Source organism: Canis lupus, chromosome 26 (assembly GCF_003254725.2).
Source record: "Canis lupus dingo isolate Sandy chromosome 26, ASM325472v2, whole genome shotgun sequence".
Lineage (NCBI taxonomy): Eukaryota > Metazoa > Chordata > Mammalia > Carnivora > Canidae > Canis > Canis lupus.
In genome coordinates this window covers 21,869,319-21,882,896 of record NC_064268.1, presented here as the reverse complement: position 1 = coordinate 21,882,896, position 13,578 = coordinate 21,869,319, and the positions used below count along the sequence as shown (strand labels likewise).

The 13,578-nt window shown below is 36.9% G+C and overlaps 1 protein-coding gene across 1 annotated transcript in view; it reads left to right on the top strand.

The window, feature by feature from the left end:
* TTC28 (tetratricopeptide repeat domain 28) overlaps positions 1-13,578 on the top strand; it is a 628,115-nt gene that overhangs the window by 442,283 nt on the left and 172,254 nt on the right. The window contains 1 exon segment of the mRNA XM_025474404.3: positions 2,501-3,008. Coding sequence (XP_025330189.3) covers positions 2,501-3,008 — 508 coding nt within the window.

Below are 13,578 nucleotides of genomic sequence, written 5' to 3'. Positions count from 1 at the left end.
CTATTCAGAAAAAAACAAAAAGTAAACAAACAAAAAGTAAATTTCTAAATACTTATGTCCTATTTTTGTAAATCTTTTTGTTTAAATATCTTTGAAATGATAAAAGCAACTTAAGGGACATCTGGGTGGCTCAGTCAGTTAAGTGTCTGACTCTTGGTCTTGGCTTAAGTCTTGATCTCAGTGTTGTGAGTTCAAGTCCCACACTGGGCTGGGCATGGAGCTGACTTAAAAAAAAAAAAAAGGCAGGGGACCTGGGTGGCTCTATTAGTTAAGCATCTGCCTTCAGCTCAGGTCACCATCTTGGGGTCCTAGGATCCAACCCTGCATTGGGCTCCCTGCTCAGTGGGGAGTCTACTTCTCCCTCTCCCTCTGTCCCTACCCCTACTTATGTGTACTCTCTCACTTTCTCTCTCAAATAAATAAATAAAATCTTTTTTTTAATGGCAACTTAAAATGATATAGAACCCTTTGCAAATACACAAGTTGCAAACATCATAAAGATGGTCAGTGTTTCTGTTATTTTGATCAAGAACTGCTATTTTGCAGGCAAAGAAATAGGGTAGTAAATCACTCATGTCTATAAAATATTAATAAAAGTGTTCTGAAGTGCACAGTAGAACACATCTCATAAAAGAAATGCCCTTACTTGAGGTGGGACAGTCTTATCTCATTGTTATTCCCTAGCCTGGAGGCCCTTGTGAAAATCACTTGCCTACCTGTGATAGAGCAAACTCTTTGTTCTGCCAGGATCACATGCTTATGTTGGGAAGAGGGATCATCATGAAGAAAGGAGAATACATGGCTTGAGCTGTAGGCACAGTATGAAAGAAGGAAAGGGTTGGTGAGTCTCCAACTTGTAGAATCAAAGATGGGTGGGGCATGTGTTAAATAGGTGAGAAGGATTGAGGAACGCACCTGTTTTTGTTTGTTTTTAAGATTTTGTTTATTTATTCATAAGAGACACACAGAGGCAGAGACACAGGCAGAGGGAGAAGCAGGCTCCGTGTGAGCCTCCTGATGTGGGACTTGATCCCAGGACCCTGGGATCTCGACTTGAGCCAAAGGCAGACGCTCAACCACTGAGCCACCCAGGCGTCTCAAAGAAGACACTTGTGAAGAGCACCTGCTGTTGTATTGGAAGTGTTGAATCGCTAAATTCTACACCTGAAACTAATATTATACTATATGTTAACTAACTGGAATTTGAATACAAACTTAATTATTAGTAATTAAACAAAACAGAACACAAAGAGAGATTAGAAAAAGCCCAGCAGTAACTTCCCCTTTATGTCTCTGCAAGGGAGTTAGAAACTAGACTAGAATCTAAGAGTAATTGCACTTGTGGAAGATTCAGAGGCATATAATTCCTGTGTTATTTTTGTTGCCCCTATTTGGCTCACTCTACCGACATACAATCCTTTTCATTAAAACTTTTAAGACAAAAAGAGCTCAAGTCCTTTTCTTTACACAAGAACTGTATGTGTGGCAAGCATTGTGAGGGGACTAGGAAGATAGCTTCTTTCTGCACAGAGGCCAGGGTCGGAAGAGCCTCTAGGGAAGAGGAGTAAAGCTGGAAGAGCCAAGGGCACCTAAGTGACTCAATCAGTTAAGTGTTTACCTTTTGCTTAGGTCATGATCCCTGTGTCCTGGGATCCAGGCCCAGGTCCAGCTTCCTGCTCAGAGGGGAGCCTGCTTCTTCCTTTGCCCCTCCCCCACTTGCACATGCACACTCTCTAAGTAAATAAAATCTTAAAAAAAAAAAAAAAAAAAACTCTAGAAGAGCCAATGTGGGCCTGAAAACAGGTGGTGAGGCCCAGTGGGACTGCCCCATTCAGAGGTATAGGTTGGAACCACCCATTGTTTTTCCCTGGGGTTCATCCAAATCTAAACCCTCCACAATAATCAGCAACCGATGAAGTCACATTGAGGGAACGCAGAAAAGAAAACAGAACCCTCCAGTCACAAAATTGACCCAGTCAACCTAAGTCACAAAATTATCAATCATCATTCTAAGTATCTCCCTTACCATTAATCTATCCATTTGCTTTGGGAGAAAACACAACTAGAGAAAGGCCCAGGAGTGCAAAAACTCAAGTATGGATTTCTCATGAATTTCCTATGCTGTAGTATATGTTGTAATTAATTCTGATTTTCTTCAATGTTTTCTTCTACTACAGAGGTTAATGGCTATTAATAGAGATATAGCATAATACTAGAAATGTCAATTAGTCTTTAAAACAAAGGTTATATAGAACACAGCCTGTTTCTGTGAGATTAGGCATTGAAAGTTACTGATTAAACTACCATTGTCTTTTATTAGGAACTTGCTGTTTGGATGGCCTCTTTTTCAGTCTGCACAGGTCTGTGGACCACTGATAGAAATACCATTAGGAGCAGGGTTGGATGGTTACAGGCAAACCCTGAACATTTTATCTGCTAAAACAAGCCAAAGGCATTTTCTGATATGCTTTCATTTCTCTGCCTTATCCTTTCTCTCCAGGCAGCTTCATCAGCCCTGAGCAGTCTGGGCCACGTGTACACAGCCATTGGAGACTACCCCAATGCACTGGCCAGTCACAAACAGTGTGTTCTTCTTGCCAAGCAATCCAAAGATGAGCTTTCTGAGGCACGAGAACTCGGCAACATGGGAGCTGTGTATATTGCCATGGGTGACTTTGAGAATGCTGTGCAGTGCCATGAGCAGCATCTGAAGATAGCCAAGGATCTGGGGAACAAGCGAGAAGAGGCCCGGGCCTACAGCAACCTGGGCAGTGCCTATCACTACAGGAGGAACTTTGACAAGGCCATGTCTTACCACAACTATGTGCTGGAGCTGGCACAGGAATTAATGGAGAAGGCAATTGAAATGCGGGCCTATGCTGGCCTGGGCCATGCTGCCAGGTGTATGCAGGATTTGGAGCGGGCTAAACAGTACCATGAGCAGCAGCTGGGCATTGCTGAGGATCTCAAGGACCGGGCTGCAGAGGGGCGAGCATCCTCAAATCTGGGTAAGGACAGGATTGCTTGCAAGATTCAGAGTCAATGCCGTGGGCTGGAAGTAGACAAGGTAGCCCACTATCTTTTACAGGAATCTGTGTGTTTGTATTCTAAAGAATCTCCACATTGTGTGTGTGTGTTATATATTTCCTTAGATATATTTCCTTGAAGCCTTCCTGCTCTAAATCACATGATCCTTCCTGCCATCACAGTGCTGCAAGGATTAGAATTTTGAAATACTGGAAAAACAGAACACCCCACCCTTATAATCTGTTTAAAGAGAAGAGCAACCAGATTTATATAATTAGAGAGAAAGGGAATGAAATGAGGATATAAAAGCTATGTTTGGTTTAAATGAAAGAGAAGCTGCTAGGAAGTCATCAATGGAAGGGAATTTGAGAAGAATTTTGTTTAAAGGGATTTCTTGGTGACTTGAATGCCACAGGAAGTGTATTTTTTCCTCAAAAGTACGCATATTCACAAATGACACTGCTAGTTTTAGTATAAATGAGAAATAATGTTTTGAAAGATCTATTTAAGTAAGATAGATTTGCAGTCACTGTTTGGTGGTACTTGGTTACAATTAAGACATAAATTTTGGGGAATTTGTATGTAATGGAAGAGACAGTAAGTATTGGTCACTGGCTACTTTTTAGAAGATATTGTTATCATTACTCTTCTCAAACAGATGTGGCTACACAATGAATGGAAGGAACAGATGTGTTTGGAAGTATAAATGGAACTCATCCCTGAGGCCCCATTGTTTGTTCTGTGTCCACAAAGACACAGGACAGGGAGAGGACAAAGGGAAGGTGACCTCATTGGTATTTGTGTATGCTTATTGGATATTAGTAGCAGCAGAATGTAAAACTCCGCTCCCTTTTCTTATGTGACCTACAAAACTGAGGCACCTCTCTCTCCATTTATATAATTTTAGCACTGCTCCTCCCTCCCTTCTACCCTCTGCTTATCGTAACCAGATGTTTCATGAATATAGTTGCTAGGAAAAGTCTGGCAAATCCCTGGAGATAACTCTGAAGATGGTATTGAGATCAGAATGACAGTCTAGAGAGTCTGATAAGAATCATAGACATAAGCTCTTGGCATTATATATTCATTCAATAAATTATAAGTATTTATTGAATCATTACTGTGTGCTAAATCCTAGAATGGTTGCCTTAAGGGATAGAGATTTAAGAAAAAAATCTTTGCCCTCAAAAAGCTTATAATTTAATTGTGGGAAAATAAGACTTAATACATAGGACAACAGTGGCCTCCCTACAAGTCATATTAGTGATGTGGCATTGCCATGAAACTCCAAGAAGGGAGACCCTGAGGGATGAGAAGAGCCTAGAAAGCTTCTCAGAGGAGGTTAGACTCATTTGAACCTTGAAGAATAGGTGAGATTTGGCCAGGAATGAGATGGCATTGATGAAAAAGGATATGTGAAAGAATGGGTTGGCATATCTGAGGGATGGTGGCATGAGTACCCTTCAGGACTGTGCTAAAAGATGGTAGATTAATATGAAAACTAAGCAAGAGATATGCTAGCAGAACTCCTGGAGGTTTTGAAATGTAGGAGTAAAAAGGTAGATTGTATATTTAAGGAAGTCAAGTCAAACAGTGGCACATAGGATAGATTAGAGGGCTTGGAATCTGGGGTTCAGAAGGCTGTTGCATATTGGACCATTCAGATTTTATCATCTTGTATCAGTTTTGATAAGGTATATTTTCCAGACTTTGCTCATTTCATCTAAATATTGGATTTAGTAGCATAAAGTTGTTTATAGAACTTTCTTATTTTCCTTTTAATGCTTGTAGGATATCTAGTGACCTCTTTCAGTTTTGTTATTACCTGCAAACCACCCCATCCTCCTTTTCTGGATCATTCTACAAAGAGATTTATCGATTTTCTTGATCTTTTTAAAGACCAGTTTTTGCTTTTGTTAATTTTTTAATTGCTTGTTGCATTTTTATTTCACTTATTTCTAGTCTCATTTTTATCATTTTCTTCTTGCTGCTTACTTTGGGTTCTCTTACTAGCTTCTCAAAGTCAAACCTCAGGCCATTGATTTTAGACCTTTCTTTTTTCTAATATATGCATTATTTTAAATTTAAGATATAAAATTATGCATATAGTAGAAAAATATTTTTATATATTATATTTTATATTTTAAAAATATATTTTATAATTTTTAATAATTTTAATATAAAATATGTTTTATATTTTTAAAAGTATATTTTTAAAATATGATTTTATTTTATATTTTTTAAAATATATTTTTATATTTTGTATTTTTAAAAATATAAAAATATATTTTTATTTTCTTATATATGCATTAAAATGATGCATATATTAAAAAATATAAAATTATGCATATATTAGAAAAATATAAGTGATGCATATATTAGAAAATAAAAATATAAAAATAATGTATATATTAGAAATAATGCAAATATTTTAAAAATGCATATATTAGAAAAATATAAAATTTTCTCCAAACACTGCTTTGCCCGTTTCCAGTCATTTTTGGTGTATTTTGTTTTTACCCTCACTGAGTTTAAAAATATTTTCTAAGATCATTGTGATTTCTCTTTAACTCCTAAAAGGGTTATTTAATTTTAAACATTTTGAATTTTCCTAGATACATTATTGTTATCAAATTCTATTTAATTTCATTGTGGTCAGAGATTTTATTTATTTATTTATTTATTTATTTATTTATTTATTTATTAAGATTTTATTTATTTATTCATAGAGACACAGCTAGAGAGAGAGAGGCAGAGACACAGGCAGAGGGAGAAGCAGGCTCCATGCAGGGAGCCTGATGTGGGACTCGATCCCGGTTCTCCAGGATCACACCCTGGGCTGCAGGCAGCGCTAAACCGCTGCGCCACTGGGGCTGCCCTGGTCAGAGAACATACTTTGTAGAATTTCATTCGGTGTAATGTCTTACAGATATCAGGTCAAGGTAGTTAATGGTGCTGAATGTTCAGATCATCTTTGTTTTGATTTTTTTGTCCATATGTTTTGTCACTTGCTAAGAAGGAGGTTGTTAAATCTCCAACTATTATTGTGGACTTCTCTGTTACTCTTTATCTCTGTGAAACATGGCTTCATGGACTTTGAAACTGTCATTGGGTACATGCTCATTTATGATTGTTTTTGTCTTCCTGACAGATTGGCCCTTTTATCATTATGAAATGTTTCTTTTTTGTCATTGGTCAGGCCTTTTTGTCTTGAGGTCTACTTTATCTGATACTCTTACCTTCTTATACTTACTGTTGGTGTGGTCCTTTGTTTTTCCATCTCTTTACTTTTTATTTCTCTAAGTCATTAAATTTAGTTTGTTAACTGCAGATAACCTCTAGTTTGGTTTTGCTTTTTTATTGATTTTGACAATTATGGCCTTTTAATTAGAAAATTTCATCCATTTAACATTTATTGTAATGGCTGGTGGTGTTGTATCTAGGTTTGTCATTTTATTCCTGGATTTCTCTTTGTTGCTTTATATTTTATTTTCTATTCTTCCTTTCTTGCTATCTGTGGATTAATTTAATCATATAGGCTTTATTTTAACTTGTCTACTTGCTTTTTAGCTTTGCCTCTTTGCATTATATTTTAGTAGTTGCTCTAGGATTGCATTGTATTATCCTTAAATTTTCTCAATCTACTTTGAGCTAATATTTTACCATTTCCTTTCAAATGTAAGTCCCTTACAAGTTTATAGGTCCATTTATTCCTTATTCCCTGTACTTTATGCTATCTATTTTCTTTTTAAACTTCACAATACAATGTGGGTTTTTTTGTTGTTGTTTTATACAGTTATATTAAAGAATTAAGAGGAAAAATGTTTTCTGTTTACCTACTTCTTTATCAGGATCTGAGGTTCCTTCTCATATCATTTACCTTCAGCCTAAAGAACGTCATGTAGCAGTTCTTGTAGGGCAGGTCTGCTGGTGATGAATTCTTCCCATTTTTATTTACTTTAAAACATCTTTATTTATCTTCACTCTTGAAGAATATTTTTGGTGGATACAGAATTCTAGGTTGATGGATTTTTAAAAAAGGTTTAAAATAGCCTTTCCAGTGTTTTTTGGTCCCTATTATTTTGATGATAAGTCAGTAGAATTGAAAATATGTGAGGCATGTGCTAATTCTTTCTTTGTTGCTTTCATGATTTCCTCTAACTTTGATTTTCAGCAGTTTAAAATGTGGCTTTCTTTGTATTTTTCCTTACTCTGGTACTTTGAGCTCTTGAATCTGCAGGTGTATATCTTTCACCAAACTTAAAGAATTTATACCTATTAATTTTTCAAATATTTTTTCTTGCCCATTCCCTCTTTCATCTATTTATGAGACTCTGCATTATTTTAGATCTTTCAAGATTGTCCTATATATCACTGAGGCTCTGTTCACATTTTAAATCTTTTTTCTCTGTATTCTTCAGATTTGAACATTTCTGTTTAAGTTCACTAACTCTTCTGTCATCTCCAATCTGCTTTTAACCTATCTAGTGATGCCAAGTTTGGGATTCCTCAAGGCTACTCTCACTTTGGATGTCAACTATGAGCAAGGATCACCCAGACCACCTTCAGATTCAATAATTCATTTGAAGGACTCACAGAATTCACTCAAAGCTGTTACACCCATGGTTATGGTTTATTACAATGAGAGGATATAGATTAAAGTTAGCTAAGGCAAGAGGCACATGACAGAAGAGTTCTAAGCATGAAACTTTCAGTTAGTTGTCTTCTCTCAGTGGGGTCAGAGACAGTGCCTGTGCTTCTAAGCAACAGTATCAGCAATGTGCACAGACCATTATCACCCAGAGAGGCTCGCTTGAGCCTTGGTGTCCAAAATTTTTACTGGACCTTGGTAACATAAATATGGTTGACTACAAAGATGAGTGACCTTGGTCTCTATCTCCCCAAAGATTGAGCTAAAAGCCCCCAGTCTAAATCACATTGTTAGCATCGATAATTTGGCATGGCTAACACACTCAGGTAAACAAAGACACTGTTAGGGCAGGGCATTCTGAGGGCTCCAAGATTGCTTCCCAGAGCTGAGAGTGAAGTCCAGACCTCCCTTTGGGCAAGTTTATTCGTTACTGCATAAGTGAATTTTTTTATCAGACATATATTGTACTTTCAGTTTTAGAATTTCCACTTAATTCTTTTAATGAACATTTTAGTTTTTCTGCTAAAATTTATGTTATTCACTACATGTATTTTTCCTTTGCATAACTGAGTCTGTTTATTACAAAAGCTTTTAAAACCTTGTTTCCTGTTTCTGTGTGGGTCGTCTCAGAGTCAGATCCTATTTTTTTTTATTTTTTTATTTTTTCCTATTTTTTTTTAATCCAGTGTAGTTAAGATATAGTGTTGTATTAGCTTCAGGTATACAATATAGTGATTCAACAATTCTGTACATTACTCAGTGCTTAAATATACTCTTAATTCCCTTCACCTATTTCACCCATTCCCCCCACCCGCCTCCTCTTTGGTAACCATCAGCTTGTTCTCTGTAGTTAAGAGTCCATTTCAGAGGTAGACCCTGTTGATTTCCTATTGTTGATGTTGTTGTTTTGTAGCAGCTTGATTGAGATATATTCACATACCATGCAGTTTACTTATTTAAAGTATATAATTCTGTGGCTTTTGATACAGTCACAGAATTGTGCAATTGCCTTTTATTTTGAATATCAGTCACATTTTATAATGTTTCTTTGTGTATTCGATAATATGGAATTAATCCAATATTGTGAATGTTACTTTATGGAGACTCTGGATTGTGATATATTTCTCCTAACAATATTTTGTTATCATTGTTTCTTTACCAGTTAACTTGGCTTAATTCAAATTCCAAATTCAGTCATCTTTGTGGTAGGTGGCAGCTAAAATCTCTGTTCAGATCTTTTAGCTTTAACTGGGCTGCTTAGATTCAGCCTTGCATGTGCATATTTCAGGTATTAGAGATTTGCGTAGAATTTATACTTAGAATTAAAGGTTCCCCACAGTGGCTCACTCTGGGATTTTTCCTCTGGTTCTTCAAGCAAGTAATACTGTATTTCTACATGTGTTGTAACCCTACCACATGGCACTAATTGGGGCTTGCTTTCTGGCCCCCCACCAAAAAAATGCCCTCTGGCATTTCAAAAATAGGAAACTTAACCAATGCCATTCCTTCTTCAAAGGGTCAACTCTAGCCTCCTTGCTTTTGGTTGCACTGTATCTTTTTGTAAATTCCTCCCCCTGCATCTTTCGTGGCCACCATTCCTTCCAGATTACAGTTGTTTTCTGTAAGAGAGCTGGTCTGAAATGAGCTGCTTCTCCATTACTGGAAGTGGACTCCTATTCATTTTTAATCCATTGAAGTTTGACTCACACCTTTGTCTCCTGAAAAGGATCAACAGTGATGGCTCATGGCTGAATTGAGAGATCTTTTGACACTTCTAAATTTTCCTAATCATATGCAGCAATTGTATGCTCAACTCACTTTTCCTTGAAATTTCCTCCTCTTCTAGTCTCTGTGAGGCACTGCTATCCTGTTCTTTTCTTTCATTGCCCCTTCTTGGTTGCCCAGTCTCGTGCATTAGCCTACTAATGGGTTGTTTTACTACCAGGCCCTCCCTCCCATGTGAGTTCCCTCCCACATGTCAGTATGACACTGATCCTCCCAAAGCTGCTCTGCAGGTAGCAGTTGCTGCATATTGCCCACATCATTATGGCCAGAGTCCTCACCTTGAAATGGAGTGTGTCATGATTTCCATTATTTAATTCCACTGCTCCTCTGTCCATACTGTTTACTTTCCCTAAAACTAGATTTTTCCATCTTCTCTAATTTCACCACATTGGCTATGATTTCTTGCTTCACTATATTTCCTCAAGTTATCTCTTCCACTTAGAGCATTTGATTCCTATCTTGCTTGTGTAAAGTTACTCATCTTTTTGGATCATTCTAAATACTGTTCACTACTTAAAGACTCTATTGATAATAAACTTTTCTCTTGTCTGAGCCCTAAGAACACTTTTAATATTTTTCTATTCTAGTTATATTCAATCATAAGTTTTGATTATTTGTATACTTGTATAGTTATCCTTACTGGATTAGAACTCATTGGAAGTATGAACAACATTCTATCCATAATCTCTGTATCACTGAGTGTAACCCCTTACCACATAGTGGTTATGCAGTAAGTGCTTATATTGTTAGATTGAATGAGTGAAAGCTTATCCCAAGATGTTATGCCCCGATGATTGGAGGAATAATGGTGCCTTTGGAAAGAAACATGAAAGCTGAGAGGCAAAACTAGTTTGGGGAAGTGTTTGATGTTTGGTTTTGTACATGTCCAATATGTATGTCTCTTACTGAATGTAACATGGGCAAATAGTACTGGAAACAGGTATCAAGAGGGCATCATCTCATGACATCTGTAAGATAAGGGAGAAAGCCTGCCAGTGAGGCTGAGTCAGAAACACAGAGGGTAGAGGGGGTTCAGGTAGAGGTCAGGGAGAAGAGAGCTTCAGGATGTGGAGGGCATATCACTTATATCACAGAAGCCAAGGGGAATGAGATTTGAGTCACTAAGAAGGTTTTTTGGCAGTAGAAGCTCTCTGTGCACATCTGAGGGGAAAGCAGATAAAACTTGTGGAGACAGAGAGGAGAAGGTAAAGATGACATGAAATCTGCCCGTGGTGTTCAGCATGTACTGATATTTATTACCACCTTTATTTGTTTTAAAATAAAACAAGTAGAAATGACTTAGACTCTTCAGATTTCTTATGAACAACAAAGAATAGCCTAGCTGTTTCCTAAGCGTGTGTCTTGTGAAAATAATGTTAATGTATATTTTAACTTAGAAAATGTCCATCTTTTCTTTTATGCTGAAAACAATTACAGTTGCATGACATTATATCTGTAGACTGGTTTTTTGGTAGCCTTTTTTTATGGTTCTAATTTAGGCAGTTTGGAGTCAAATCTCAGACTATAGAGGAGGTCACTGGAACAAAGCCCCAGTTAAAGACCTTAGTGATCATCTCAAGTCTTCTCATTCACTGGGGACTAGGCACACTTGTCTCTTACTGTGGGATGAAATGCAGTCAGAAGAATGAGAAGGGAACAGTAGGATGGCTAGTTTCAGTTTTTCTTCCCTCTCTCCTTCCCTCCCTTCCCACTTTCCTTCCAGATGAAGATGACCTCTTAGTTTGTCACTATGCCCCTGGAGTATCTATAAAGGCGAACACATTTCAGAAGACACTTCCCACATACAACAGTGCTAGGGCTGGCTTTGTTTCTAGTACTGGGTCAAATGTGAGAGATAGAAAGCCCTTCCCACCAAATTCTGGGATCAAATATCTAATAATCCATCTATGGAAACTAATTGAAATTTTAAAAATAACCATCCCTTTTTTAGTCAAAAAGAAATATCTAGAAAGTAGTTTATTTGAGAAAGAAAGGGAAATGGGACTAGTGTTCATTAATTCATTTGTTCATTTAATTGTTCATTCTTTTGTTCAACAAGCATTTATTGAACATTAGTTATGTGACAGGCACACTAGTTAGTGCCTGCCTTAAATGAATAAAACCAATGTAGTTCCTGCCCTTATGGAGCTTATGGTTTTTCATTTCACAAGTATATATTGAGACCTGCTCTATGCCACATTTATATTCACTTTCATATTTAATGCTCTCCACAAGCCTATGAGGTCAGGAGTATTAATTAATTTTACATATGAGAAAATCACAGCCCAGGTAGGTTAAAAAATTTGATCCATTTCATCTCAAGAGATCCATAGCATAAAAGACTCATTAAGATCTCATAAAATAGTGCTTGGCTTCTTTTTTTACCATGTTTTCAAACCATCCTGGGAGTCATGTGTTGGAATAAGTTTGGTAGCAATTCTGGTGGGTATGCATCATTCTTTTTATTTGCAGTGTGGCAAATGATAATTACCAGAAATGGTGATTTTCAGCTGCTCTAATTCTGATATTTAAGAAATATTACCTAATTAACTTTTATAAAAATTATATCTAAAAATTAAATTTTAGCAGTCTGAATCAGAAAGTTGTGCATTCCCAAGGAAAGATGGAACAACATTTCATATGGTCTCTATAATATATACACATATCGTACATTAATTACTTATTATTTTGGAATACATTTTATGAATTAAATCATGAACATATGTAAAACTTGTATGCTAAAAAATCTTAAAGCAAATTTCTTTTGTCAGAGAAATAATATCTGGTAATATGGCAATCACTCTATTTCATCTGTTTTCACATTTCAATTTTTATATGTTGGAGAAAGATGGAGAGAAACCTAGCTTCATAGGTAAAATATTGATAATAATTGTAGTTAGTAATTAATTTACACCAATTAAGTATTTTTCTTTGGAAATCCATAGTGTGATTTATGGGGCTGTATTCAAAATAACTGTTCAAGATGTGAAAGGGTCTATGAGATACCACTTTGAAGTTCTTGGTGTAGCAGTGTGATTCCACCATATTTATGTTTTACGGTACTTGTTTGTCTTTCTAACAGCCTTGTGAAGTAAACTATTATTATTCCTTTTCTCTGGAGAATCCAGAGATTAATGAATGCTTGTGACTCACCCAGATTATAGAGTAATAGGCAGAGTTGAGGCTAGACTTCAGGTCTCTGATTTCCATGTCCACAGTTCTTTCTGTGAAGGAATATTCCCAGTAGAAGGGTGGACTCCAGTGGAAACCATGCTAGGATTACCCAGCCTAGGTTCAAGACCATGCTGCTTCCTCTTCTGCACATCTTCCTGCCTTAATACATAGGAAGATGGAAAAGAAGAAGCACTACTAGAAGGGTCATAGGTCACCTTGCTAGTGCTCAGGGACAAAAATAGCAAGTGTTCCTAGAGAAGTATAGGCACCTTCAGGATGGAAGAGCCCCTTCTTTTTTTCCCAAAGAAGCTGGTGTTAATTGGCTACTTGCACTGAGCTAGACACTTTGTAAACATTACTTCATTCTCACTACAAAGCTGTGTAGTAGGCATAGAAAGAAAGATGCTGGCTCAAATTCAATTTATATGCAGCAGTGGCAAGTTCCAACCTTCAGTCTGTATGCTGTCTTCTAATACAGCCCACAGGCCCCCTCTGGGACCTACATATTTACTGAACAGTTAGTTCTTCTGCTTGAGAAGTGTAGATGAGACTACACAGATTGTTGGAGTCTAATAATGTCTGCGATATGGGAAGCCAAAGCACACACCTCTGCTTTCCATTTAAAGCAGTTCCTATTAAGGGTCATAAAAAGGGGAAATATAAGTATAAAAAAAATGCGACCCAGAGCTGGAAATAGGTATTTCTAGACATCTAAAAGAAAGTAACAGAATGTGCTTTCCCTGTTTGAAAGGAAAAATGAGAAATGGAGGGCATCAACCAAAACAGGAGTTTTTCTGATCAAGCAGCAGAGGCTTCCCTGAAAATGATTCAGACCCTCATTAAGGTTGTGACACGCACATCCTGTGCTGTGCCCCACACCTATCAGTGCCTAATAAATATTAATAATATTTACTGTCTACTTTAGGTCAAGATTTGTCACC